Source organism: Balaenoptera physalus (assembly GCF_965194825.1).
Source record: "Balaenoptera physalus genome assembly, chromosome: 1".
NCBI classification, from domain to species: Eukaryota; Metazoa; Chordata; class Mammalia; order Artiodactyla; family Balaenopteridae; genus Balaenoptera; species Balaenoptera physalus.
The window spans coordinates 179,646,698-179,673,851 of record NC_138882.1 but is presented as its reverse complement, the minus strand read 5'-3'; the positions used below and the strand labels follow the sequence as shown (position 1 = coordinate 179,673,851).

The window sequence follows — 27,154 nt, the reverse complement described above, 5'->3', positions numbered from 1 at the left end:
ATTGCATGAGGTATACTTAAACTAAAAATCATCCCTTGTTTATCTGAAATTCAAGTTTAACTGGGCTCTGTGTGTTTCTACTTGCTAAATCTGGCCACCCTACCGCTGGAGCTCAATTCTGCTCGCACCTGGCCTGGATGGATGGCCCAGGTCATGACACAGCCCCTGCCTGCCCACTTACAGCTCCTGTCGGTCCCCCAGGACTACTGTCCTCCCCCACCAGGACCCACCTGCAGCCCCAGCTCCCAGGTGGACCCTCACCCCTTACCTGGCTTGCACAGTCCAGCCTACAGACTGTCAGAAGGCTGCGGGGGCCTCCTGCATGGTGGACCCAGAGAGAGGGGGAGAGTCACAGCTGCAGAGAGGGACCTCGAGTGTCAGAGACAGAGAGAGGCAGAGACACAGAGATAAAGGGACATAAAGAGTAAGCAGATGGAGACTGTGGGAGATAGCCAAGACAGAGACAGACGGAGAGCTTAAGGCTCCCTGCCCAGGACGGCTTCAGGGAGACCAGTACAGAGGGTGGAGCATCCTGAGAGCCCACCAGGGTTCATTCTGAGCGGATGAGGGCAGAGGCTGGGCCCCTGAGCCCCTGTACTGGGCCAGGGCTCTGGGCCCTGGATGGGCAGGCCTTGGGAGGCAGCTTGGGGTCTCCGGCACTGGCGGTCAGGGGTGGGAGTCCTCCCAGCCCCTCTGCTCTCCCCTCACCCTGCCTCCCAGGGGCAAACACAGGGACATTCATGGCTTCCCAGAAGGGCCTATGGGGCAGCCACAGTGGCTTTTAAAATTAGCCTTGCTAACCAGATCTGGTTATTTCAGGAGGCTCCGTCCCTGACTGTCCCCTTGGCAGGGCGGGTACAGGGAAGGAGGGAGGGACCTCCACATTCCAGGGTCCCTGGTTAAGTACCCCCTGTGGCCTGAGCAGCAGAGAATGTCCAGGTCCCAGTCCCCTGGCACTGGGCGGGCCTGGGCCTGTGGCCGGCTCTTTGGCAACGTTGCCCTAGAGTTAGCCATGGATGTCCAGGGATGCCCCAGCTGCTGGGGCACGGGGAGGACGCCTCCTATTGGGCATGGGGTCTATGCCACATCCCTTAGAGGCCATGGCAGCTTCTTGGCCTGACAGCATCAGGTAGGGCTTTGCCTCCATTTTATGGGTGAGGAAACTGAGACCTGGAGAGACAGGTCCCAGCCCTGAGGCAGGGGAGACGCGGCTGTCGGGTCAGCCGGGCACCCAAGTCCCTCCATGGAGGCCTCTTGCCTCCTGCGTCCAGAGAAACTTTTGGCTGCCGTTTCCACCACCAGAGTTATTTCTAAGCAGAGTCCTGTGCTTTCCGGAGCCCGGCGCCCCCCGCCCAAGCCCTAATTTCAGCCTCGGGTCAGTGTCCTGGCTCGCCCTCCCCACCTCAGAACCCAGGACGAGCACAGAGCTGGCGTGGGCACAAGAGAAACAGCACTGGACACTTTGATCCCAGAGGCCAGATTCGTCCTCGGCCTCCCCCAGCCCCACCTTGGAGCCTGGAGGGGTGGGGCGGGGACCCGGGCTGAAACCCAGCCCGGAGGCCGGCCCTTCCCGCTGACGGGGGCTCTGCCACAACCCGGGCAGGCCGAGGGGCAAAGGCAGGTTCTGCTCATCAGGCCGGCCCCCTGCTTCCGCTCCAGCTCAGCTGCGGGCCAGAGCTGTGGGGTGGGGCACATCATAAAGGGATACAAGCAGGGGTGCCCCACTTCTTTTATACAAGGATCGTGAACCCCAGTAAAGCCCAGGAAGCTGAGGCTCAGGGAAGCAACTGATAACTGTACATTCCCAGCGCCTCGTATCCAGACACCTGTGCCGGGCTCCGCATCAGCCGCTCCATCTCCCATTCAGAGAGCAACTCCACAGCCTCTGATGCGGGTTACGGAGATGGTCCTCGTTAATGGCTAACTGCATGTCCCCAAACACAACACACACTATTTTTTGAGCCCACTGTGTGCTAGGGCAGCACCAAGAACTTTCTGAGGTATCACCTCATTGAATCCTCACATCAGGGTACCAAGCGCAGAACTATTAGCATTCCCATCATACAGATGAAGACCCTGAGGCCCAGAGAGCCAAAGTCATGTGCCCAAAGTCACAGAGCTAGGAGGTGAACAGGCTCAGAGCTAAGCTCTTGATCTTGGTGCCGAAGTGGGGCTACTGGCCCTTGGTGGTGGGATGGGAGGAGACAGGGTAAGAGACTGAGGCAGAGAGTGGGGAAGAGCCAGGGCCTGGGAGGGGTTAGAGAACAGGGGTGAGGCAGAGGAGGGGAGGGGGGTTACCAGGGGACCCACTGAGCCCAGGGTTGCCCAGGGCCAAACCCAGGTGGGTGGGGTTGGGGAGTGGATGTGAGTCACCACCCCTGGGTGGCCCCAGACATCTGAGGGTCACAGCAGGACCCTGTCGGGAAAGGCCCTGGGGTGCACCCAGCATCGTCCTGGGGAGGGCATGGGAGCTGTGGTGGGGAGGGGGCGAGGCCAAGGCATGGTTAGTCCCACTGGAACCCAATTCTGTGCCCACCCTCCCATACCCCAAATCCTCCAACCTGCTCTTCCTCCTGTGCTCCTACCTCAGAGGAGACCCTCCCATTCACCCAATACTCAGGCCAGGACACCCCCCCACCCCGCCCCAAGGCTCCTCAGGTCCTCCCTCAGCTCCGTATCACATCAGGCCCTTCGTCCAGATGTGCAAGTCTCCCAGCATCTTCCAGACCTGCCCACTGTCCCGGTTACCCTCTGCACCCAGCAATGGCCTCCTGGGTCCTCCCGTCCTTAGGCTGACATTGCCCAGCCAGTCCCCACCAGCAGCCCCCACTTCTCTTTCTACTGCTATTTCGCATCCTCCATGGCTCCCCACTGCCCTCAGCATAAAGCCTTAGCCCCTTGGTCTGGCACCCAAGGTCATGTGACCTCTGGCCTCATCTCTGCCCCATCTCCCTGCCCCTCCATCACCACCTTCCCATCATTCAGAACTGCTGGCTCCCTTCCCGACTGCAAGCAGCACTCTCTGGCTTCCTACTTTTGCACCTGCAGCTCGCTCCCCAGGGACACTATCCTAAGCCTTTCCAGGATGCTCAGGCACCACTGTTCCGGAGTCTTCCCCATTCTTCCCTTAGCCAGGCTGGACCCCATGCTCGTCCCCATCCCCCACCCCCGCCAGGGCATTCGTCACCCTTTATTGTAACCGCTCTGCACTGTGAGCTCCTTCCAGCAGCTGGACAGATTCATCGCCATCTCCCCACCCCCATCCTTCTGGGTAAGCAATCCCTTGGCGCCCCCAGGTGGCCACATAGGGGAAACCCTTGAGCTTCACTGGGTATAGGAAAGGAGAGGAAAGCCGATCCTTGAGCACCCACGGGGTGCCAGACGCTGTGCGAGGTGTTCCGTATGCTCCAGCTCAGTGAATCCTCATGACGAACCCTTGGGAGAGGTACTATCGCTTCCATTTTACAGAAGTGGAAACTGAGGCTCAGAGAAGCTTGTAAGTTTCTCAGTGCCACTCAGAGAGTTAAGAGATGGTGGCAGGACTCCAATCTAGGTCTGCCTGATTGGACCTTCAAAGCCACGTTCTCCTCCCTGTGGAGAGGGGAGCAAGGTGGAAGAAAGGGCAGGGCCATGGGGGGGAAGCCACAGCTGGTGGTCATGGAGCCTGCGGCTTGGCCCTGGAGGTGCTCGCAGACCCAGCTGCTCTGATTCGGGGGTGAATAGGCTCTCCCCCGCCACCACGGTGCCACTGAGATCTGTCGGGTTGATCCAGGTGGGGGGTGGGGTCACACGAAGTCACATCCAACTCGGGGTACAATAGCGATAAATAGAATTTATTTTGTACAACTGTTACTGACATACACACGGCCACGGGGGGCTTCCAAAATGGGTGTTGGGGCCGGAAGGCTGGCCTTTGGCGTGGCGCCTAAAAAGTGTGGACAGACACACACAAGGATGTGGGCTGTGCCTGGCTGCCCCCTCCATGGTGGGTGAGGGTGGCGCAAAGGTGCGGCCCGTAACTCTAGGCCAGCTGAGACCCCTCGGCCCGGCGTGCCCAGGAGCATGGGAAGGCAGGGGTTAAGCTGGGTGCTGGCTGAGGAGCCAGGTAGCTCCCACTTCCCCCACAAGCGGGTCACTCGTCTGTCGTGGAGGCAGTGGACAGGGCATCGGCAGATCTGTGGTAGAGACTGAGGGTCCAGGAGGGGCAATGGGCACAGCCAGCTCCCTGCCCCTCGGCCCACCGGGGCCCCAGGAACCCCAAGAAGCAGGGTAGGGTGATGGGAGGTCCCTGGGACGACAATCCTCCATTCTGGGGCAGATGCATGGACTCACAGCCTTCAGTGACCTCTGAAATAATCTTGTCCATTTATAGCAGAGGCACCCAGAGAGGGAGAGTGATTTGCCCATAGTCACAGAGCAGAACCCAAATCAAAAGCTAGGACTTAGGACTCCCAGCCCAGTGCTCATTCTACCACACGTCACACCCCACGGCCTCCATAGTAGGCTCTGTATGCACTGAGATGTCTCAATCCCCCCTTCCAGCTCACTCCCCCTGAGTCTAGAGGAGCACCCAGGGGTGATGGATGAGCCAGGCCTGGAGTCCTGTTTCAAGTGACCACCCCCTGCCCCAGCCAGCCCCCCAGCCCAGGGGGTGGGGATGGTGCCAGCAGCTTCCCCACTCCCAGGTCTGGATGGCTCCACCCTGCAGACACAGCCCAGACAGTGGGCCAGGAGGAGGGTTGGGGAGGCTGGGGGCAGCCCACAGGCTGGTGCTGGCCTCGGGGGCAGAGGTCCCGTCTGCCTGGATTTGACACAGCATCTTCACCTTGTGCTTCTGCGGCCTCATCTGCAGGGTAAAGGGAGATGGCGGCACCATGAAGCAGGGGGACAGATGCAGAAGGGGCCCACCCTTGGAGTTCCAGGCGCTGGGTCTTTCCATCCCACTGGGAACCCCCTAGACCCCTCCCTCCCAACAATTCCCAACTCCCTTTCAGGCTCCAATCAAATCCTCCCAGAAACTCATGGGCAGAGGTGAGGCAGCATTTATTAGCCCCATTGTACAGATAAGGAAACTGAGACCCACAGTCACCTAGCAACTGAGTGGCAGAGGACTCAAACCTAGATACATAGCTCTCACCCAAGAGAGGCGACAGAGGAAGAGAGAGAAGTCGGCCCACCCCCACCCTCTCCCCACCAAACAGAAGCTGAGGGCTGGTACTGACCTGCTCAGTGTCACCTTCAGAGGGGCATCCTGGCTAACAGCCCTGCACACAGAGAATGGCGGCAATGCAGGTGACAGGACAGATGACATGGGAGACACATGCAAGCAGAAGTCACTGGCTGTGCCCAGGCTGGACGAGCCCAACCCCTCCAGGATTAAGGGGGCCCCTTGGTCCAGCCCCCATCCCCGGGGACCCCTGGTCGCTTTGATGCCTCTCTCCAACAGCCAATCCCCCTCCCAGGTAGGGCTCCCCACAGGGCCAGGCTCCAGGCCACCTGTCCCCACCATGGCCAGGGCCCTGGTTGCTGTGCGTACCAGCTGGGGCATGTGCTGTTCAGATGCTTCCAGCTGGATCTTGATCTCGGGACATGCAGGGTCCCCCGACTTGCCGGCGTCTGGGTGGGGTGACCGAGAGGGGCCTGGGGAGGGAGGCAGGAGGGAGCCACCTCACTGGCCGCGGGGAGGCACCAGGGAGACGGGGGGCATGGATGGGCGGTCGGCACCAATGCTCCCCAACCCCACCGAGCCCCTCCCTCTGGGACTCCCACCCTTAACTCCCTTCTTTAACCCCCTCCCCCATCATCCTCTAAGGCCTTTCTGGAAACCACCAGCCCTCCAAGCCACCAACCGCCTTAGGCTGGATGACCAGCCCACTGTCCCCATGTCAGGGGCAGTCCCATCACACACCCACCACCTGGGGCCTTAGAACTGCTTTTAACCCTCTGTGCCCAGCCCTGTCCCCTGCCCACCACAAGACTGGCCCTGATTGTGGCGGGGGAAGCTGGCCCTGGCCAGTACCTGGGGAGCTGCCCCCACTTGTGGTGCTGACACTGTCCTCCAGCCACGTGCTATAGATGAAGGAGTCCCGCTTGTGGGGCGTCCCCGAGGACGAGACACTCTCCTGGGGATGGGGGAGGAGAGAAAGAGGAAGGTTAGCCCTCGGCCATGGCACTGGCTTGGCTCCCCTCTCCCCTCCTCACCACCCCCTCGCCGCTGCAATCCACAACCCCCCACCCTTGCCCCTCTGCAAAGAGGATGAGGACCCAGCAATGTCTGCCCCAGGGGGGACCAAAGGAGGACAGAGTGGGAACAGACACAGACCGAGGCACGCGCGTGCACACGCACACGTGCGCTCCCATTCATTCATTCAGCAAACATTTATTGATGTTCTCGTGGGCCAAGCCACCGAGAGAAATCAGGAAAGGTCTCAGCCCTCCGAGAGATTGAAGTTGAGAGGAGAGACAGGCTGTGAAGAGACTAGTACAATTCCAGACTAGTACAAGCCCCACAGGGCAGGGCCTTGGTCTGCACTGTCCCCTCTGCCCATGCAGCACCTGGCACGGGGCGTGGCAAGGAACAGTGCTCGCCGAAGGGCTGTTGAGTGAAGCATGACAGACAGGTTCCAAGGACAGAGCCCAGGGTCTATGAGAGTGTAAAGGGGGCTCCTAATCCACCCTGGGACCAGGAAGGCAGGCTTTCAGGAGGAGGTGATATGAGGCTGAGTTTAGAAGGATGAATACGAGTCAGTCAGACAAAGTGGGAAGGAGGAAGCAGGCAGTGCTCCAGACAGAGGAAATGGCATGTGCAAAGGCCCAGAAGTAGAGTAAGCCTGGTTGGTTTGGGGGACTGCAAAGGAGGGCAGAATGGCTGAAGTGGTAAGAGACGACGCTGGGGAGGGAGGGGCTAGATCTTCAATGGTCTCAAAGATTGGGCTGTGGGGGGTACTGGGGAGCCATGGAAGGCTTTAGAGTAAGGGAAGGTCAGTCTGCATTACTCCTTTGGGCTGAGTCCCTTGATCACAACTCAACCACACCCAGCCTCATGCTTCCACCCAGAGCATCTCCAGGGACCAAAGAGCACCCCCTTCAGGCCGTTGTGGGGCACCTCCCCTCCCTGGGCCTCTCACCAGGCCTGTATCGTCCCCGTCCACACCCTCTGCTTCCTCCACGACGCTGGCGAAGCTGCTGGCACTGGACGAGGAGCGGGAGAAGTCCTTCAGCACTTCTGCTCTCTGAGCTGCTGTCTCCGCTCTGCCACAGATAGCGTCCTATCAGCCAGCATCCACACTGGGCACCTCCTGGGCCAAGACCCCATGCCCCTGCCCTCCTGGCCCAGGGCAGCCCAGCCTGCAGCCAGCCAAGTGCCTTTTTGGCCCCTTATAGCTCCCTGGGCCTCTGAGCCTCCCCAACGCCACTGTCCTTCCTAACACAGGGATCCTATCATGCCCCTCCCCTACTCAATACCCTCTTCTCCTGGATCCCCACTGCCCCAGATAAAGTCCAATTTCCTTGGCTGGGTGTTCAATCATAACCATTAACAACAATACTGCCATCTAGTGCAGGTTTGCTCTGTGCCAGGCACTGTTCTAAGTGCTCTTACCCTAGTTATCTCATTGCTATCATTATTAGACCCATCTTACAGAGCAGCAGACACCGAGGCACAGAGAGGATGGGCACACAGCCCGAGGTCACGCAGCCATAGGTGGGAGAACCGGTAGGACCCAGGCCTTCCAACTCCACAGTCTACTCTCTTTTAACTCTCTCACAATTTTGTCCCATGCTCAGGGCCTTTGTGTCTCCTGCCTGGAGTCTCACTCCTTCCCTCAAATCCCAGAAAGTAAATTCACCTTTCAAAAGCCAGCCAGGGGTCGCCTACTCAAGGAGGCCCTCCCTGATTCTTCCTTGCTGTGGGAATGACCCTCTCTGCTCAGCTTTGTCTCTCCCTGTCCCTGTCGCCCTTTCCTGCTTCTCTGTTCACCTGCCTGACTCTTCAGCCCAGGCCGGGTCCTCTCAACAGCCCCCTCACCCCCGGCAGCCAACACAGAAGGGGCTCAGCCAACAAGCACTGAACGGAGGGACAGCCTCCTGGCGGCCTCCCTGCTTCTGCTCCTGCCCCCACCCTCAGAGCCTTCACATGGTGACCACAATCAGCTTGTTAAAGCACCACTACCCCTCTTAACTAAACTCTTCCAAAGCCTCCTTGCCAGTCTCAAAGTTCTCACATGGCCTTCAAAGCCGTGACCTAGCCCCCACCCGCCTCTCCAACCTCATCCCCTCCACTACCGGTGTCCGCCTGGGCCCAGCCTCACTCATTCAGCTCCAACTGCACCAAGCATGCCTCAGGGCCTTTGCACTTGCCGTGTTTCTTACCTGAAACCCTCTTCCCTCTGCCATGCCACTGTAAGTCAGACCTAACAGGGCTGACTCCTCACTCAGCTCCCAATTCAAAACCCACCCCTTGCTAGATGTCTTCCCTGAACACCCACCTAACGTCCCACCCCCACCCATTCTTCATCATATCCTCTGCTTTATTTTTCTATCATCACTATCTGCAAGTAGCTTATTAGGTTGTGTTACGCTGGACTGTCAGCTCCACAAGGCAGGGGCCGTGTATGTCCAGCTCACTGCTGTCTTGCAGAGCTTGGCATGCACAAAGAGCTCAGCGGGTGTGTGTCAAAGGAGGACCTAGGAGAGTAATCAGGCCCCCTGACGCCGTAGTATGGCTGTGTCAACACTCCCGGCAGGCCTGGGCCCAGACAGGGGGTAGAATGAATGGGCCCACCACACCCAAGCCCCCCGGCTCAGCATGCCCCCGAGCCCCAACCTGTTTTTGGTCGTGGGCATCTCTGGGGAGCTCTGAGTGGATGAGTTCTCCGACTTGGGCTCCTGTGAGACGTGCCCGCTGTCTGGGGTCTTCTGGCCAGCCGGGGGGCTCTCCCTGCGGGGCACATGGGGGCAGTGGGGGGATTCAGCACCAGGCCTGGCATCAAGCGTAGAAGGAGGCCCAGGTGGTGAGAGGAGGTCATGGGTGCCTACTGCCTCGTACCCACACCCTACATCCTCAGGGGCCAGCCCCAGAGCAGTCCCTGCAGCTCCTGGGCTGGCCTGGCCAAGGAGGGGGCAGGTGCTGCAGGAGCACCTACTTAAGACCCTGTTATGGATAAGGAAACTGGAGTCCAGAGATGGGAAGGAACCTGCTCAGGGACGCGCAGCTAGGACATGGCGAAGCCAAGACTCGAACCCTGGATTCATGGGATTCTGGGCTCTCTTGCCTTTGAGGACAGTGCCAGCTCCACTCCTGAGGCCTCAGTACACCTGCTCCCTGCTTCACATGCACTGCACACACTCCCGCAGCAGCCCCATGCCGTTGGTTGTGCTCTTATCCCCATTTTTCAGATTGGGACAGTGAGGCTCAGAGAGGTACAGTGACTTTCCCAAGGTCACACAGCCCCAGTGTGGTGGAGACAGGACTCACACCCAGGAACTATCCTCTGCTTCCCGGAGGCTCCCTGCTGGTAATACGGTGTGCTGTCCACACCCCGCCCACACAGATGCACTTACAGACCTCCACGGACCAGGCCTCAAATCCCAGCTCTGCCCCTCACCAGCTGTGTGACCTGGGCAGGCCCCTGACCCCTTGACCTATGGCTCCTTGATGTGCAAGGTGTGACCCCCTGGGAGCCGGCAGAGCTGGGACTGGCTGATAGCGCTTCATGTTAAGTGACAAGCTGGCCAGGGTGCCTGACGCAGAGCAGGGACTTGACCATGTAGCTGTCACTGGTGGGGACACAGGGGGAGAAGGGTGGGAGCTCCATCTTGCCTGCTGAGCTTTGCCACTGAATGGGGGTCGGGGGGAGCCAGAGGAGACGCAGGACGCCATCCCACCCCCTCTGCTGCACCCACCTTTTCTCCTGCACCTCCTGTATGTTCTCAATGCCGATGGCACTGCTGCGGCGTGAGCCGAACGGGCCCGACTTCTTCCTGGTGGGGCTCTTTCCAGGGACAATCAGTGACTGCGGGGAGAGGTCCCAACTCAGTACCCACCTGCTCCAGGAGCCCCCGTGCCCCCCACATGCCACCCTGGGGCCCTGCTGCCCAGGCCCTGAAGCAGAGACAATGAGCAAGAAAAATGAGAGAACTGTCCATCTCCAGAGAGAACCGTCCTAATTTACAGATAAGGAAACAGGCCCAGAGAGGGCAAAGGCCCCCCTGAGGTCACACAGCAGGTCTGGACCCAGCATCTTAGTCCAGGAGAAGAGCAGAAGCCTGCGGGAGCTGGACAGCCACTCTGGGCTGGGATTGGAGGAGGCCAAGTCCTCAGAATGACTGCTGCCTCTTTGCCCCCAGGACTTCATGGGACCTGCAGCCTACGGGCAGTGGGGAGAGAGTGGGTGAGGCAACCCAAGCCCCTGCCCCCTGCTACACCTCGGAATCTCCAAACTGGCTGGGGAAGGTTCTGGCCCAGCAGTTGAAAGACGCCCTCTGGCCCAGTTTACACATACACTATGGTGGGATGCCCTAGGCACCAGAAGCATGTCCCCCATTTCTCTGGGGAGGCGGGAAGGTGGGCCCCATGAAGGCACAGATGGGCAGAAACCCCCAGGCCAGTTCATGGTCGGGACAGGGAGTTAGGGCAGAGGAGGGCGATGGCGCTCCATGCAGAACCGGCGATATTGGGGGACGTGCAGCTGGACAGAGGGTCTTTAGGTACCAGATCCTAAAGGCAGGGACTGGGCCAGAGTCCCAGGGGCCAGGGCAGGGCCAGAGCCCCTGGTGGGCGGGGGGGGGGCACTGGCACTGGCACAGGTGCCAGGCCCCAAAGCAGGTGCTGAGTGCCATCAGAGCTTCTGGCACTCCATCCTGCCAGCCCTCGGGCCTGTCCCGGGGGGAGGGGGGCAACGTCCCCAATATGGCCTCCGTCCTGAGAGCGAGCAGAGAACAGCGCGTGCAGGCAGCCTCCAGAGCCGGCGGCCCCGCGGACGACAACCTCTTCCACGGTTCCTATGCCTATGGCACTGCCCCGGCGTCCGAATCTACTCGCACTTTTCCCAGGAATAAGCAATGACTGGCAAGCAGCAGAGGGTGGGAGCAGAGAGAGAGAGAGAGAGACAGACATAGAGAGAGTCAGAGAGACAGAGATGGCGGGTGGGGGAGGCACAGAGAAATGAGACAGGGAAAGGAGGGAAAGACAGACAGACACAGACAGGGACAAAGAAGAGAGTGGGGCAGGGGATTGAGAGAGACAAGGCGGGAGAAGGGAAGGAGAGAAGAGGTGGGAGGAGACACAGAGAGAACAGGGGAGAGAGATTGACAAATAGTCACATGAGAAGGGGTGCAGAGTGAAACACGGAGAGACAGACACAGAAATGGACCCGGGGAGCAAGACGGACAGAGACGGAGAGGGAGGGGCAGGCACAAAGGGAAAATCAAGGGCGAAAACAGTTCGAAAGAGGAGGAGAGGGAGTAAAAAGACAGGTGCAAGAGGACGGAATACACACATGCAAGAAGGTGGAGGGAGGCAGGGGGTGGAGGAGGGGAAGAGAAAAAGGGAAAGGAAAACAAGGAAAGAGGAGAGAGTAGAAGGAAAAGGAAGCAACATGAAGAGAGGGGACAGTTGTGCAAAAACAAAAACAGAAATGGGTCTGGTTACTGCCACGGTGGGTGCTGCTGGTCTGGCCCTGTCCCTGGGGCCCCTCTACAGCCACCCACAGGAGGCTGGGCCACTCTGGCGGGGAAGGAAGGGAGTGGCTAGTGAATTGGGGTTGGAGGAGAGTGGGCCTGCTCCTCCAGTGACAGTGGGCTTGGTGACTGCTGGAACACAGAGGACTCGCCCTGCTTCCCTGGCCAGGTCAGCCCATGGGGCAGGGGTGGGGTGGAGGGGGTCCCTCCTGCCACATGACACAGCCTCACAGCACTGAGCACAGAGCTTGCTTGGCATGCAGCAATCAGTCAGTAAATGATGGGTGGGTGGGTGGATGGATGGATGGATGGACAGACGGATGGATGGAAGGACAGGTGGATGGAAGGAAGGAAGGAAAGATGGATGGGGAAGGGGCAGCAGAGCAGTAGGTGCAGTGCTGGGGGGTGACCACTGGGCAGCGGAAAGCAGACTGGCCCACAACTGAAGGCCTTATTCATCCTTTGTGCCCAGCACACCCCCTGAGTATTAGTAGCAGAACCCCACAGAGCCTGGCAGACAGTAAGTAATCACACAGTAGGTGCTCACTCAGGAGAGGCTCGCACAGAAGCCCAGGTCCTGACACACAGCAGGCGGGCACAACCACAGAGGCCCTGGCACGTAACGTGCTCACGCAGCTCATCTCCTGACACAGAGAAGGTATTCACTGATACCCAGGGCTTACCACAGCAGTCCACTTCCTGACACATGGTGGATTCTCATACAGCAGCTCAGGGCTGGGCACACAGCAGACACTTACAGAGTTAGGTCCACGCAGTAGCCCAGGATCTGACATACAACAGGTGCTCACAGAATCTCAGGGCCGGGCCCACAGTAGATGCTCACAAGGTACATGTCCACACAGCAACCCGGGTCCTAATACACAGTAAGTGCTCACACAGCAGCCCAAGTCTAGACACACAGCGGTACCCACTAGCATCTCAGAGCCAGGCATACAGCAGATGCTCACACAGAAATCCAGGTCCTGACACACAGTGCGTGCCCACAGCCTGACACACAATAGGTGCTCCCAGCAACTCAAGGCTTGACAGGAGGTGTCCATACAGCAGCCCAATCCCCAGCATATGACAGACAGTAGGTGCTTCATAAGGAATGTGACACAGAAGCTACCCCAGAACAGACACAGCTGAATAAGGGGCCAGGAGGTGGGGTGGGCCGAGGAGCTGGGGAGGGGGCTGCAGGCTCTCAGCATCCCAGTGTCACAGCCTGGGCACTTGACCCCATGGAGAGCAGTGGCTAGACCTAGCCTAGAGTCCAGGATGAGCCCTCGGACAGCAGGGCAGCGGGGGGAGGCGGGGCCCCTGGGGGAGGGCACTCACTATTCCAGCCGCCTTGGCCAGGTCCGGGTTGTTGGGTGCAAAGCTCCCGCTGTGGCTGGTGGACACGGTGTTGGGCTTCTTGTTGCTCAGCCCCATGGCATCCATGGACTGGCTGCGGCTCCGGATGACCCGCTGCGAAGGTGGCGGTAGGGGTTTCATAAGGCCTCACCCCCTCGGGGAAACCCAGGAGCCACCGACGCCACTCTTGGTGACCCCAGGAAGTCCCTTCCCATGAGACCACACAAGAGTCAGGTCCACATGTGCCAAGGGTAGTGTGGGCCTTGACTCTGCCACCAACTTGCTGGGTCACCTCGGGCAAGCCACTCCACACCTCTGAGCCTCTGAGCCTCATGACCTGTTGTGCAGTTGTTGTAAAGACCGTGGAAGACGCTGGGTCATGAGCAAAAGTGTGCACAGAGAGACCTCCAGAAACCCCAATTCCCTCCTTTTAGCGTCTCTTAGGGCTTGCTTTCCTCCTTGCTTTTCTTCCCTCCCTCCCTCCCTTGCTTTTTTCAGTCAATCTGCACTGAATGCTCACTTCAGGGCCAAGTATTTTACATTTGCTCTCACTCAATCCGCCCCAGGAAGCAGGCACTGCCACCAAGCCCATTTTACACGTGATGAAACTGAAGCAGAGGTGGGTCTGGAATCCAGATGCCAAACCCAAACCCTTGACCGTGGGCTCCGCTGCCTCTAAGAAAGTCTGTAACTTAAGCCCAGTCCACCATCCAGCACTCACCAGATGTGGGGTCACTGGAGCCCCCCCTCAGAGAAGACACCCCAGGTCCATGTTCCTCCCACCCACTCCCTGTCTCCAGTGAGCAGAGGCAGGGCTCTCTTCAAGCCTCTTTCTCAAAGATGTTCTGTTCGCCTCAGCCCAAGGCAGGCCTGGGCAGCTGGGCTAATCCTCTTATGCAAACCCACACCTCCAGCTTTGTGGCCTGCCCTGGGGTAAAGATGAGGCCCCGCCAGCCTGCTGGGCACCTGGAGGATGGGCAGTCCTCCTCCTGTGGGTGGAGGACACAGTGGCAAAGAGGCCACCGCTGGGGACCTGCAGCCCTGGGGGAGTCCAGGCCCTGTGGGGGGAAGAGGAACTCTCTCCTCCTCTGCCTCTCACTTTGGATGGTAGTTGCTGAGGTAGATGGGCAGGGCTTTGCATTTTGCTTCTTAACTTAGATTACACTGATCTAACTGCTTCACAAATAATTCTCAACAGTTGTATGAGGTAAGCTGCCATTACCCTAAACAACAGATAAAAAACCTGAGGCTCAGAGAATGCTCAAGCTGGTAAGTGGCAGAGCTGGGATTGAACCCAAGGTGTCTGTGCTCTCAATACTAAGCTAAACCAGAGATAGCCAGGGTGGGTCACACGGCCTAAGGTCATGCAGACCAGGTCCCTCTCCTATGGCCTCTCGTTCACGTCCCTTCCCTGACCTCTGTTTCTTTCTCTCGGTCAGGACAGAGGCTTCCTCCTCTCTTCTCTGCCTGCTGACCTGGGAGCCACCACCCTTGGCACCAGAGGGCTCCAACCTTCAGCACAGCTCCCAGGCAGACTCCACCCCCAAGCTTAGGCCCCGCCTCCGACCATCAACTCCTCCCCCAGCCAGAGCCCACCTTACAACTCCCAACCGAAGCTCTACCCCAGGCCAAGACCACACCGCCCCCCCAAGTCTAAGCCCACCCTAAAGCCCAGGTCCACCCAGAGGCTCACCATCACCCAGACTCTACCCCAGCTGCGTGCCCACCTAGCCCGAGCTCACGCCTATTAACTCCACCCCTGACTCCACCCTGAGCCACGCCCCCACCCGACTCCACCTCCAATGTGAGCTCGCCTCTAGCCACACCCCCACACCTTGTCGCTAACGGCATCCCCCGACTCTAGCCCAACCGCGTGCCCAGATTCCAAGCCAACCACATCCGTCCCCCTCCGCACCCAGGTAGACCCCTGCTCTTCACCTTGAAGGACTCGAAGAAGCCGCCGCCTCCGCCGCCGTTCTCCATCTTGTCTTCGTCGCCACCCAGGCCCATCATGGACTGGCTGTGGATGTGCAGTTCCTCATAGAGCGTCTCCAGGAGGGCGGCCCGTGTCCGCTCCTGAGGGCCAGGGCGGGGCCGTTAGGAGAGACCCCAGGGATCAGCCCTTCTTCCCACATTTGCAATCGCGGCCACCTTCTCTGAGTGGGAAGTGGGCGTGGGCTCCAGAAGCCTAGACGGCTTCCCTCAGGCCCCTCCACAGCACAGGCAGCCCCCAGGGCTCGACGTGGCCCCTCAAAGATCTGACTTCATGTCCTCACGCCCCTCCTCCACTGCGTCCTCTGTGCCAGCCCGCCTACCTCCAAGACCCTCCTGAGCATTCCTTATGAACCCTTACTTCCTCTGCCTTGACCCTGGCGCTGCTCATCTGTAAATCTGTCCTCCCCCAGGCAGCCTTCCCTAAGGCCAAGGTCTGAACATAGCTTTTCTCTCCCCAGGGACTGAAATTCTAGGGGGTGGGGGGATTCAACCCCAAGAACGCATACTCACCTCCAGCTTGGCAAACTTCTCTGCCTTGTAGCAAGCATATTCAGCATTGATCAGTTTTGTCAGCAAAAATTCCTGGAACTCAGGCCCCTGGGAGCCCCCATCGTGGAGGAGAAGAGAAAGGGGGGTCAGGCGAACACAGAGACAAGGGGCTGGGGCTCCTGAGCCATGCTCTGCTGGGGCCTGGGGGCTGCCCTCTTCACTCCCAGAAGGGCATCTCCTTGGGCTCAGCCCCCCAGCCCAGGCACCTGTGAGCCCTATGCCCTTCACGGCTGCCCACCCCTCGGGAGAGCTGGGTTGGGGTCTCCCACTGCATCAGTCTGGGGGATTAGGGGGGGCTGAAGCCAAGGCTCAAAGTGAGGGCTCCTGAGAGGTGAGAGAGATGTGTGCCCCTCTCCCCAAACATTTTAGAAAAAGGTTGAAATTGTCAAAAAGACAACAGAAATGAGGAAAGGCCACAGAGTCTGCTATACAAAATGTAAAACAATGATATAGTCTGTTCTGTGACGTTGTAAAATAAAGTCACAGTTTTTATCAAGATGAACAGAAAAGCCAGGCCCCAGCTGCTCAGTTAGGGGAGGCTGGCTGCCCTGGCACACAGTGGGGCTTCAGGACCTCATACAGCAGAATGTGCACCCTCTCAGCCCCCACCCATTTAGTCCTGCTCTGCCCATGATGGGGGGGGGGCTGGGGGCTGTCCCTCACCTTCCTGAACACAGCAGGGTCCGGGAGGGGTGGCCCAAAGAAGGGCACGTCGTCTCTCGCAGTGACGGAGACCTGGAAGGGAGGGCAGCTGTCCCCATGGAGTCCCCACACCAGCCAGAAACCACTGATTCGCCGCCCTATCCTGCCCCGTGCTGGGCACAGGGCTGCCCCTTGTGGGGGAGGTTCAGTGACTGCCGATTGGGTGGGTGAACCCCAGGATTTTGGCTCCTCCATCCTTGGTCCTGAACTTGAGAGGTGGGAAGGGGTGGAGGGTCTCAGGAGTCATGAGGATGGAGAAGAAGGAGGAGGCTAAAGGGCGGAGGAGGGTAACCAGCCTCTCTGAGGGGAGGGATTTCAGGGAGCAGAGAGGGCAGGATGGGACTCCTCCATCATCAGAGCAAGAGGGGGGCTCAGAGCCCTCCGGACAGTCCCCCTATTTACAGTTGGGAAAACTGAGGCTCAGAGAGGCCTCACAGTGAGTGAGGGTGGGGCTGGGATGGTGGCTGATGCCCTTGGGAAGCTCCGAGATCACCCACCTTGTACAGGGGGCCATCGGGGCCCCCACTCTCGGCCTGCACCACCACATAGGCATGCAGAAAGTTGGACGCAATCATGTCCGGCACAAAGGGCGTGTTCTCATCCTGGAAGACCACAGCCACGATGTCATTCCCGATGTGCCGCTTCCGCTGCAACTGAGCACAGGGCCACAGCCTTCACCACCTGGCCGGGGGCCCGCAGAGTGTGGGGAGGGTGCCCGCAGAGGTGCGGGGGGCTTGGGGTAGGCAGAGGGCATGTCTAAGGAGTTGCTTCCCCCAAAAAAATGTGTTGAGAAACTTGTCTTAAAATTATTTTCGTTTTCTTGGAATCCTGTGACAGATGAGAAAACTGAGGCCAAGACAGAAGTGACTTGCAAGGCCCTACAGTGAGTTAGGGGACTTGAACCCGGGGCTCTTGGTCCCCAGGCCCTACCTCTCACCCTCCTCCTGTCTAAATACCCCAAACATGGGCCCCTCTTGAACAAATAAGTTCCACTCAATATATCTTTGTTGTTAAAATGAACAGAGAATCTTATTAAAATAAAATTAAAAGACATTAAAAATAAGGAATAAACATTTCCATTTTCCTCACATGACCCCTATATCCCCCTGTACCCCTGGAGTGGGGGCATGAGGAAATAAGGAGGACAGCCCTGCAGGAAGCTTAGGACAAGGTGACAAATTTCCAAGTTCAGCTCCAGGAACATGCCTTGCACTTCCTCATCACCAGGCCTTTGCAGAAGATGTTCTTTCCCCCAGAATGCTCCTCCTCCCTCTCCTACCTCCTTTGCAGCCTAAAAGTCACTTTATCTTGAAAGCTTTGCCTGACTCCCACCTCTGCCCAGTCTAAGTGCCCCCATGTGACATGACAATACCCTTCATTTCCTGTAAAAATACTCGCATTTACTGAGCTCCTGCTATGTACCAGATACTGTTCTAGCCACTCTGGGTGCATACCCTCGTTTATGCTCACCTGTAAGGTAGGTGCCATTATTATCCCCATTTCACAGATGTGGAAACTGAGGCTTTCACAACATCGTAGTAGCTTGTCACCCTGCCCCAACTAGAGGCAAGTTGGGGGACTAGATCATTTCCATCTCTCTATCCCAGGGCCCACTGAGTCTGGTGTGGTGGACACTGAATGGCTAGGTAAATGGGGGACAGGAAGACAGGTGGGAAGCAGGTGGGTGGGTGCCCAGGCTACCTGCTGGGCGTCCCCTTCTGTGTAGGGCAGCTTGGTGGACACGTGAAACATGATCTCCTTGTTGCGGAAGTTGCAGTACACAGACTCGGTCCCCGTCTGCCCGTGGGTCACGTCCAGGCCTCCTCGGAACCTGCCCCAGGCCCCCCAGGCCACGGCTCAGTCTCCAGCCCCAGCCAGGCCTCCAGGGGGCCAGGACGGGGGCTCCCTCCCTGCCCAAGGGCATGGGTCGGATTATCCTCTGCTTGTCCCACCCCAGTGCTCACCCCTTAAAGTCCTGCAGTTTGACCTTCTGGCCAAGGAATTCGAGGAACTCCACGAAGGCGGGGCTCTCCTCGTTGGTGCTGAAGAGTTCTTCCTCGGAGGTCTAGGGATGCACAGAGGGCAGAGGTCATCGAGATGGGCCTCCTACCCCCACTCACACCCAGGAAGGCTGGAAGGGGGACCTCTGGCAGCCCCTGAGCTCCTGGGAAACTGAGTCCCTGGGCAGGTGCTCTCCCTGGCAAAGGTCTGAGGTCCCAGGTACATGGCCAGATGTGGGGGGCAGGGAGGAGGAGGTGAGCACACCTGCCCAAGCTTCTGATAAATGACTCCGAACTTGAAGTTATTGCTGATGACGTGCTCGTCGAAGGTGACAATGAGGCGGGAGGCCTGCGGGGACAGGACGATGGGTGAAACACGCTGCTTTTTCAAGTTGCCGTTTATTGCTCTATGTGCCAAGCACTGTGCCAGGCACTCCACATGCATCCACTCATTTCCTCCTCAGAACAAGCCCGTGAGGGAGGCACTCCCGCGGACTGCATCTCACGGATGAAGACGCCGACATTCCAAGACCTTAAGAAACTGACTTGCTAAGGTCAACAGCTGGCAAATGGCAGAGCTGGGACTTGAACTCAGGTCTGTTGGATTCCAAAGGCTAAGTGCATTGCTCCTGAGTTCTGCCCATAAGCTCCCGCCCCTACTCTGCTCTAACACCCAACTTGTTCCCCGGCTCTTCTGTAAAGCCACCTCATCATTCTAGAACAGGCCGAGTCCCACCAGTGTGCTGTGGGCCTTGAGCAAGTTCCCCTCCTCACCTTGGGCTTTCGGTAACTGAGAAGCAGGACCTGATTTCTGAGGCCCCTTCCTTCAGGGGACCTTTCCTGGACCACCCGCCCTTCAGCGACCTCACCTCACTCTGGAATTCAGTCAGAGCCACAGGTTGTACGTGTCTTTCAGGGCCCACCGCTTTCCAGAAACCCCCTGGCTCACTGAAGACAGAAGTCCCTCCCCTTTATCCCACATTGTCACAGTGTCTCAAACCCAGCACCCAGCACCAGAGCTGCAAGTGCAGCTGCCGTCTGTGGGGCGGCACCTATGGAGGTGCCTGTGTTATTCTCTGTCCCCAGGTCCCCTCTGGGGTCAGAAGGCAAGACCAGTGGAGCCTTGGCTCAGGAGCACAGATTACCCTTAGGAGGGTCCCCAAATGGCACTGAGAGTTTCCAAAGGTAAGGAAGGCTCGCCTCCAAGGAGGACAGCACTAGGTTCAAATGCAGGCTTCCTTATCTGCTGTGCATCCTTGGGTAAGGCACCAACCCTTTCTGGGCCTCTGGTTCCTCTTCCACAAACTGTGGACTTTCCAGGGTTATTGTGAGGTTTAAATGAGAGAACTTAAGAAAAATGCCCTGCACACAGCAGGTGCCCAATAAATGCTTGGTCCCCTAGTTACCCACCCACTCCCAGTGAGCAGGGCCTAGATCCAGCCATACCTTGGGGTAGAGCACAGGATAGAATCGATCCACATTCACGTCTTCACACACCAGCTGTGGGAGCAGATAAGGGAGGGCCTGAGGGTGGGGCCTCTGGGCCTCCCTGGCCAAGGTCTGGGGGGAGGACAGTGGAGGACAAAGAGGGGACAACCAAGCCTGAAGCAGGCTCACTGTCACTCAGAATGGGGTACAGAGAACTGGAGCCCCTGTCTCCAAAAGGTGCTCTAAAGAGTGCCCAAAGCACACAGCCAGCACGTGTTCATGGGAACACGTGAGCGGCAGGACCCTGGAGACAGGCCACAGCAGGCAGGCCAGGATCTGGGGCTAAAGATGAGGGTGTGCAAAGGCGAGGCTGCAGCCCAGCTCTGTGCCCACCTGGGGCGTCCACGGGGGGCTCAGCATGAAGGATCAGAGGCCTCACCTTTGCCATCTGGACCACGTTGGGGAACTCAGTGAGGCAGGAGATGGGGATGACGTCATGGTATGTCCGGCACTTGGTCCTGGGAGGAGAAGACCCATGCTGAGGGGCGAGGCAGTGCAAAATGGAGATGGGAGCCCCTCCACACCAAGTAAGACCAGAGAGGGCAGACCCCAGGGAGGTCCAGAGGTGATGAGGCAGTCAGGCCTGGCTTGGGCACTAACTTGCTGTGCAACCTCAGGCAAATCCCTGGCCCTCTCTGGGTCTCAATTAGAAGAGTGGGTAAAATGAGATGGGCTCTCAGATTCTTAGACCACAGCCCTCCCTGCTGTCACAGGTCCCCTCACCCCACCCTCACCTGAGCAGCAGACGCAGGTGTTCCTGGTCCCCGATGACATCATACTTGAGTGAGAAGACAAGGTGGCCCAGGGCAGTGTCCAGTGAGTAGTAATTAAAATGCTCCTGTGGTGGAAGGCGGGGGCCAGGGGAGAGGGTGAGGCTGAGCCTGAGGCTTCCAGAAACCAGACCAGAAAGCCAGCTCACCCCCGGATGGGGGTCCTTCACCAAGCAGCAGGTGTCCGGGCTAACAGCACTATCTGCCTCAGAGAGACCTGCATTCAAATCCCAGCTCTGCCACTTGCCAGCTGGGTAACCTGAGAAGGTCCCCTTACCTTTCTGTGCCTCAGTTTCCTAGTCTATCAAATGCGAGTTAGGCCCACTACCTTGTGGGAGGGTGGCAGGCACTGAAAGAGATAGTGCCTGGCGCAGAGTAGGTGTTCTCTGAACGTCTGTAGTAACCTTGGCTCTCTGGGTCTTCAGCAAAGTCAGGACCACATCTGTACCTGCATGGCTGTCTCCCAGCCCCCACCCCTCTCAGAGCTGGGCACACAGTAGGTGCTCAATAAAAATATGTCAACTGACTGATTGGTCAACTGATTGCTCTGTGGCCCCTGAAGCCAGGGCCCATGAGAATCAGGAAATGAAACATCTCATGAACGCACTGGCCGGCTGACTGAGCCGGTTCCTGCCCTCCTGCCTCACCTGGGGAAGATGCAGGGTGGGGAAGAAATGCTCCCGAGGGCCCAGGGGAACTGCAGCAGGGATGGCACCCCCAGAGAGGAGCTGGCAGTCTGGCACCTCCGGGTGGGGAAGCCCCAAAGCCAAGAGCCGGAAGTGCCAGAAGATTTCACCCCAGCTGGCCCTGGGTTCCCCTGCCAGCCCGGCCCTGGGAATGAGGCTGGCTCCTCAGCCACACCCACCCCAGGAGTCATCGTGGAAGGAAGCCCTGTTTAAATACAAACAGCTGTGCTCAAAGGATGGGAGGAAAAAGATGTAGGGGCCAGGGGACATGCCCCGCAAATCCACAGCTCAGGGGCAGTCTGCAGGGACCTGGGGCAGAGTGATGGAAACCCCCAAAGGCTTGGCACTATCTGCACAGAGGGAGTGGCAGGCTCTGGGCAAGGAGGTCTGCACCGAAGTCCTCGGGGTGGGGAGTTTCCCCAGACCCCCCTGGCTGGGCCCAGAGAAGCCCAAGGAGAGTGGGCTCAGGGTCCCAGTGGGTCAATGCCAAAGTCACCCTAACTTCCTCCCTCTGCCAGAACAGGGCCCACTGCTTCCCCAGCACCTCACCTGGAGCCAGGAATGGCCTGGCCTCTCTGCCAGCCCCTGGGGCCCCTCCTCTCTGTGCTGCCAGCCTGACCCTGGTCATCATGCCTCCTCTAAGACCCCCCCCCCAACCTGTACCTCTTCCAATCCTCCAGTGCCCAAGGCACCACCTTCATTCTATCACTCACCACTCCTTCAGCAAACTTTTCTGTGCACCAACCATATGCTAGGCCCACATAGTCCCCCAGGCCCCACCACCTGCCAGATCCAATTAAGAGCCTCTGGATAGTGGGCTCCGGGGATGCAGGTCTCTCTCCACCCACAGGTGGAATTCCCTGTCCTGTTCTGAGTTTGTCCCCAGGCGATGGCTCCTGAATCTGAGCCTGCTGGTTTAGTCTCAGTCACCCTGTCCCCCCCACCTTAGCACCAATACCCACCAGCATCAGGCTAATGCCCTGGGCCCAGACTGAGCTCGCACAGCTTCCCAACACCCCAAGGAGTCACCCCTCCTCCCAGCACCCACGAGTGCACGCACACACGCTAGAAACGTGACCCCTCCCTTAGTGTGTCTTAATGAAAGGTCAGCCAGAGCTATGTCCAGTTCCTAGCTCAGTAACTGTGTGAACTTAACCAAGTCGCTTTATCTCTCTGAGCCTCAGTTTCCTTTTCTGTAAAAATTAGGACGATCCTGATCTCACGGAGTAATTATGAAGATGTAATAATAACAGCTAACGTTTACTGAGTACTTACTATGTGCCAAACATGGTTCTCGATGCTTTTATCATCCTCATTTTTACAGACGAGGAAACAGGCTCAGGAAGGTTCACTAACTTGCCCAAGGTCACACCATCAATAAACAGAAGAGTCAATAGGCGCACCCAGGCCACGAGACTCCAGAGCCACGCTACATTCCGCCACCTCGTTTGTAAACTGACACAGAGACAGCACTCGGCATGGAACATGGCACGTACAAGGTCCCAGCGTGTGACCTCCCCTCCAGCTCCCACAGCCTCGCCCGATAGCTCCTGCCTGGAACGCCGTCGTCGTCGGGTGACACTAGGACAGGTCATTACTGGGCAGGGTCCCAGCTCTGGGGCAGGTGGTGGGGCAGGGGTTGCACCAATCCAGGTCACACCACGGAATTACTGTCTTCCCCACCTCAAGCTGCCTGAGGGCAGGGCCTGGGTCTGTTTTGTTTGCTGCTCTATACCTGGTGCCCAGAACAGGACCAGGCACACAGCTGGTGCTCATTATTTGTTCACCCTGACTGAGCCCTTACTTTGTGCCGGACACCATTCTAAATGCCTCACAAACACCGTCGCATTAAAGGCACGAGGTGGGTATCATCACCATCTCCGTTTTTACAGATGAAGAACCAGAGGCAGGGGCTTCCCTGGTGGTGCAGTGGTTAAGAATCCGCCTGCCAATGCAGGGGACATGGGTTCGAGCCCTGGTCCGGGAAGATCCCACATGCCACAGAGCAACTAAGCCTGTGCGCCACAACTACTGAGCCTGCGCTCTAGAGCCCGTGAGCCACAACTACTGAGCCCGCGTGCCACAACTACTGAAGCCCGCACACCTAGAGCCCGTGCTCCACAACAAGAGAAGCCACTGCAATGAGAAGCCCGTGCGCCGCAACGAAGAGCCGCGGTGAGCCCACATGCAGCAACGAAGACCCAATGCAGCCAAAAATAAATAAAATAAATAAATTTATTAAAAACAAAAAACCAGTCTCCCCATCTTAAAAGAAAGAAAGAAAGAAACAGAGGCACAGAGAGGGTAAGTGACTTGCCTGATGTCCCATGTAGTGACAGAGCCAGGATTCAAACCCTGGTAGAGTCTCTGTTAACCTCTATGCCATAACACTGCCTTTTGCAATAAATGTTTGTTGACTGAATGAGTGAATCCACTACGCATGCTCCCTGGACTCTGCGACAGCCAGCCAGCCCAGCCCACAGTTCCGCTCCCTCCCAGGCCCAGCCTCCCCCAGGGCTGGGCTGTGACCCACTCCCCACCCAGCCCAGCCCCCCAACACCAGCGGGCCACACACCTTGCCAAGAAAGTGCCTGCGGTAGATGCGGGCGGTGGGGTTGCATTCCAGCTTCACCTTGGCCGTGGGCGACTGCAGCGGCTCTGTCTCCGGGATGCTGGTGATTTCGTGATTGGTGCCTTCAATCCAGTAGCCCCCAAACTGGGGCAGCAGGATGAGGGGGAAGGGCCCTTCTCGCCCCAGGACCTGAAGGAGGACTCAGCTGAGAGCCACCCACACTGCACGCCACTGGGGGCCCCAAGACACCCCCCAATTCAGACCTGGAGCCACTTCTGCCATGGCTAAGGAGTACTAGGGGACAGCCCAGAGCCTATGTGGGTCCCAGGGCTCATATCCACCTCCTTCAAGGCACTTGCTCCAGCCCTTTTCCTCCCACTGCAGGCACAGACCCAGATGCACAGAGCCCCATGTCCCAGTCTCAAAGGATGGGAGTGTGGGGACAGGTAAAGCTGAGAGCATGACGTTGGCCGAGAGGCTGGCATATTTGGCTCAGAGGCCTAAGGGTTCACATGGGCTCTGAAGTCTTGGGCTTGTAAACTGAGTCTCCAACACCCAGAGCAAGGCCTGTGGTCAGGCTCTTGACAAGGAGGAGGGCCCGGGTGTCCAGACTCCCTGAGGGAGTGCCTCCTGGGCTCGGGATGGAGATGGGCTCAGTGGGATCCAGTCGGTTACCTCGTGGACGCTCGGGTAGGGAATGTAGTCCTCCTCCGTCTGCAAAACACAAGCAGGGCAGAGGCCCAGCTGGGGTGGGGTCCTTACCCTTTACTTCCAGCCTCCCCAGAACACCTGTTGTTCAGCCAGCACCCCCGGGCTGGGGTTGTGGATGGGGCCGCGTCCTCATCTCCCCATCCCATGTGGGCTGACCCCATGAGGCAGGGACTGAGGCAGGCTTAGCTCACTGAGTGCTGGCAGCCTCTTCTGGGTCTCCTGCCTGAGGAAAAGGAGGCTCACTGCGTCCCCAGAAGAAACCTCTGGACCAGTGGTTCTCAGTGCATCAGAATGGCCTGGAGGGCTCATTAAACAGATTGCTTTGCCCCACCCCCAGAGTTTCTTATGCTGTGTGTCTGGGTGGAGCCCAAGAATTTATATGCCAACAAGCTCCCAGGTGATGCCGATGCTGCTGGTCTGAGGACCACACTTTGAGAAGCCCTGTTCTAGACAAAGCATCAGCCTTGTGCCCATGAACCCCACTTTAACCCTCATCCTTGTAGCCCCAGGTCCACTCCCCTAAGCCCAGCCACTGATATTCTTGGATTATTGGGGTCCCAAATCACCAACCATAGTACCGTATGCCTACCTGGAGGGGTTATGCAGCTCCCACCCCAAGAAAATTCCGAGTCTAACGAGCCTCCTCACACCTCCTTTGGTCCCAAGCCTCCTGTTAGTCTCTTCATGAAGGTTGGGGGGCAACGAGGCTACCCCGCCCCATCTCTCCGTCTCTCCCCCTCCCCCTCAGCCGTCCCGGGCAGGAGCTACATGGCGAGGGGGAGCGTAAGCCTCCTGGGTCCTGGGTATGAGTCTTCCTGCAACTGCCGATCATAAGTGGCTTCAAGGAAAACCTTTTACAGCAGGCTATCGCCAGGGATGGGGCTTCGATTTTGAGATGGGGAAGCCTGGAGAGGCGGGGTGAGTTTACAGTGGTGCAGATGGGGTGAGGAGGAGCTGGAATGAAGGCCTATAGCAAGGGAGGGGTTCTCCACACCTTAGCCTCCTAGAGGGCAGGGGCTGGGCACACCCTGCTTCCCCCTTGGCCCCAGCACCAGCCCGCAGTAAGACTACTTCACGAAAGGGGGGCGCCGATCCTCCTGGGCTGGCTGCTTGGCTGGGGCAGCACTTACCCCACCCCTAGAGAGGGAGTCTGCCTCCCCCTTCCCGTCCCCTCCCATCCCCAAGCCCTTTGGAGAGCACTGCTCAGGAAGCCAAAGGCCCCCAGAAGGGTGGAGTGGTTCCAGGTTCAGACCTACTTTGAGGGGTGGTGGGAAGGAGCATCGCTGTTCATCCATCCTGCTTCCCTGCAAAGAGAAGGCAGCACATCCCGTCACACCCTTCCCATGCGGCTGGAAGCAGCACCCCTTCCAGGTAGATGGTGCTGTGGAGGTGCTCCCAGGGCAGGGCGCTGGCCGCCGGGTTACTCAGGCCTCTGCAGGGCTGGCCCTCCTGGAGGGAACGGGGGCTGCGGGTGGCTGGCAGCAGCAGGGAGGGCTCGGGGCTCTGGTCACTGCTGGGAGTGGGGGCAGGGCCAGTGTGCACGCTTGTGTGTGAGCTGGGGAGGGAGGCCGCTGCATCTACACAGATACGTGTTGTGGAGAGCAAGAGGGAGAGGGAGAGAGAAAGGAAGAGGGAGAGGGGGAGAGAGAGGGGGAGAGAGAGAAGGAGGGGGAGAGGTGGAGATGGAAAGACTAAGAGAGGCAGAGAAACAGGAAGATGGCAGGAGACGGGCTTTGGAGGGTGAACCGACATCAGGAAAGCTCCTGAGGTTTGTTCAAGTCCCCCGGCCACCTCCCAACACACACCCAAGCGAAAAACACGGACGAGGGCCTGGAAGACCAGGGCTGGGGAGTGGAGGATGGGCAGGGGTCAGGCAGAGGGGGCAGGGGCTGCCCGGTTCCGTAACACCTCCCCGGACCTGCAGCCCAGCCTCCAGTTGCCCTGTGCCCTGGCATCTGTCCCTGCCCCCATTCCACACAGGGTCCTGCAGAGCCTGTGATGCCTCTTGGGAGATGGGGGATGGTATGTGTATGTGGGGTGGGTTGAGGCACTGACCCCAACAACCTACACAGGGATGGGAGCTGGAGAGACGCAAGCGGGGCCTGCGCCCTGGGTCACTCAGGCAGTTGGGCACTATCAGTCCCCATCCTCTCTTCCGACCCCAGACAAAGGGCTCTGGACAACGCACTGCCAACATCTCCTCCTGGCACGGTGTGCGAGAGCTCCCGGCCCGTCCTCAGAGAGATGTAGGGCTGCAGATACAGCAAGGGCCCCCCACCCCCAGTCCAGCCCCCTCCATGGCTCCCCAGAACGGGCTCCAGAGCCCACCTCACCTGCATCTTTTCAATCATCTCAAACAGATCTGTGTTCTGCAACAGAGATGGAGAGAGCAGGTCAGCACTGGGGTAGCCCAGCTCATCCTACAAGTCCCCGAGGAGTCTCCACCTGCCCCAGCCCTCCTGGTCCCCCAACTCTGACCAAACACCGTGACCTGTCCAAGCAGCAAGAGGGAGTGGAAGGGACATCATAGGATGGGGCTCTGTGCCACTGACTGGCAGAGTTTGACCAACTGCCCGGTGAAGTCCGCCCAGAGTCCAGCACCCTCCCCAGGCAGCCCACCCCACTCGGTCCCCTTCCCCAAAGGAG

The 27,154-nt window shown here is 58.6% G+C and overlaps 1 protein-coding gene across 16 annotated transcripts in view; it reads right to left on the bottom strand.

Annotated features, from left to right (window-relative positions):
- Nucleotides 1-3,812: 3,812 nt before the first annotated feature.
- The window catches only part of RAP1GAP (RAP1 GTPase activating protein), a 65,990-nt gene continuing 42,648 nt past the window's right edge, over nt 3,813-27,154 (bottom strand). For 4 of the 16 annotated variants that reach the window (XR_014260312.1, XR_014260314.1, XR_014260317.1 and 1 more), the window contains 23 exons: nt 26,842-26,877; nt 25,765-25,812; nt 24,473-24,511; nt 23,801-23,986; nt 20,504-20,607; nt 20,149-20,227; nt 19,728-19,781; nt 18,547-18,630; nt 18,246-18,346; nt 17,983-18,112; nt 16,779-16,934; nt 16,243-16,314; nt 15,541-15,627; nt 14,974-15,111; nt 13,018-13,149; nt 10,988-11,065; nt 9,904-10,013; nt 8,825-8,938; nt 7,128-7,251; nt 6,020-6,122; nt 5,537-5,671; nt 5,223-5,264; nt 4,751-4,846 (listed from right to left, as the gene is read on the bottom strand). Coding sequence is in view for 8 of the 16 variants with exons in the window: in XM_082448854.1 (XP_082304980.1) it covers nt 4,559-4,846; nt 5,537-5,640; nt 6,020-6,122; nt 7,128-7,251; nt 8,825-8,938; nt 9,904-10,013; nt 13,018-13,149; nt 14,974-15,111; nt 15,541-15,627; nt 16,243-16,314; nt 16,779-16,934; nt 17,983-18,112; nt 18,246-18,346; nt 18,547-18,630; nt 19,728-19,781; nt 20,149-20,227; nt 20,504-20,607; nt 23,801-23,986; nt 24,473-24,511; nt 25,765-25,812; nt 26,842-26,877 (2,289 nt within the window). In the remaining 8 variants the exon portion in view is untranslated. Of the gene's footprint in view, nt 4,847-5,222; nt 5,265-5,536; nt 5,672-6,019; nt 6,123-7,127; nt 7,252-8,824; nt 8,939-9,903; nt 10,014-10,987; nt 11,066-13,017; nt 13,150-14,973; nt 15,112-15,540; nt 15,628-16,242; nt 16,315-16,778; nt 16,935-17,982; nt 18,113-18,245; nt 18,347-18,546; nt 18,631-19,727; nt 19,782-20,148; nt 20,228-20,503; nt 20,608-23,800; nt 23,987-24,472; nt 24,512-25,764; nt 25,813-26,841; nt 26,878-27,154 lie in introns of all 16 variants that reach the window. The other 12 variants (XM_082448857.1, XM_082448856.1, XM_082448852.1 and 9 more) reach the window with 8 other exon arrangements.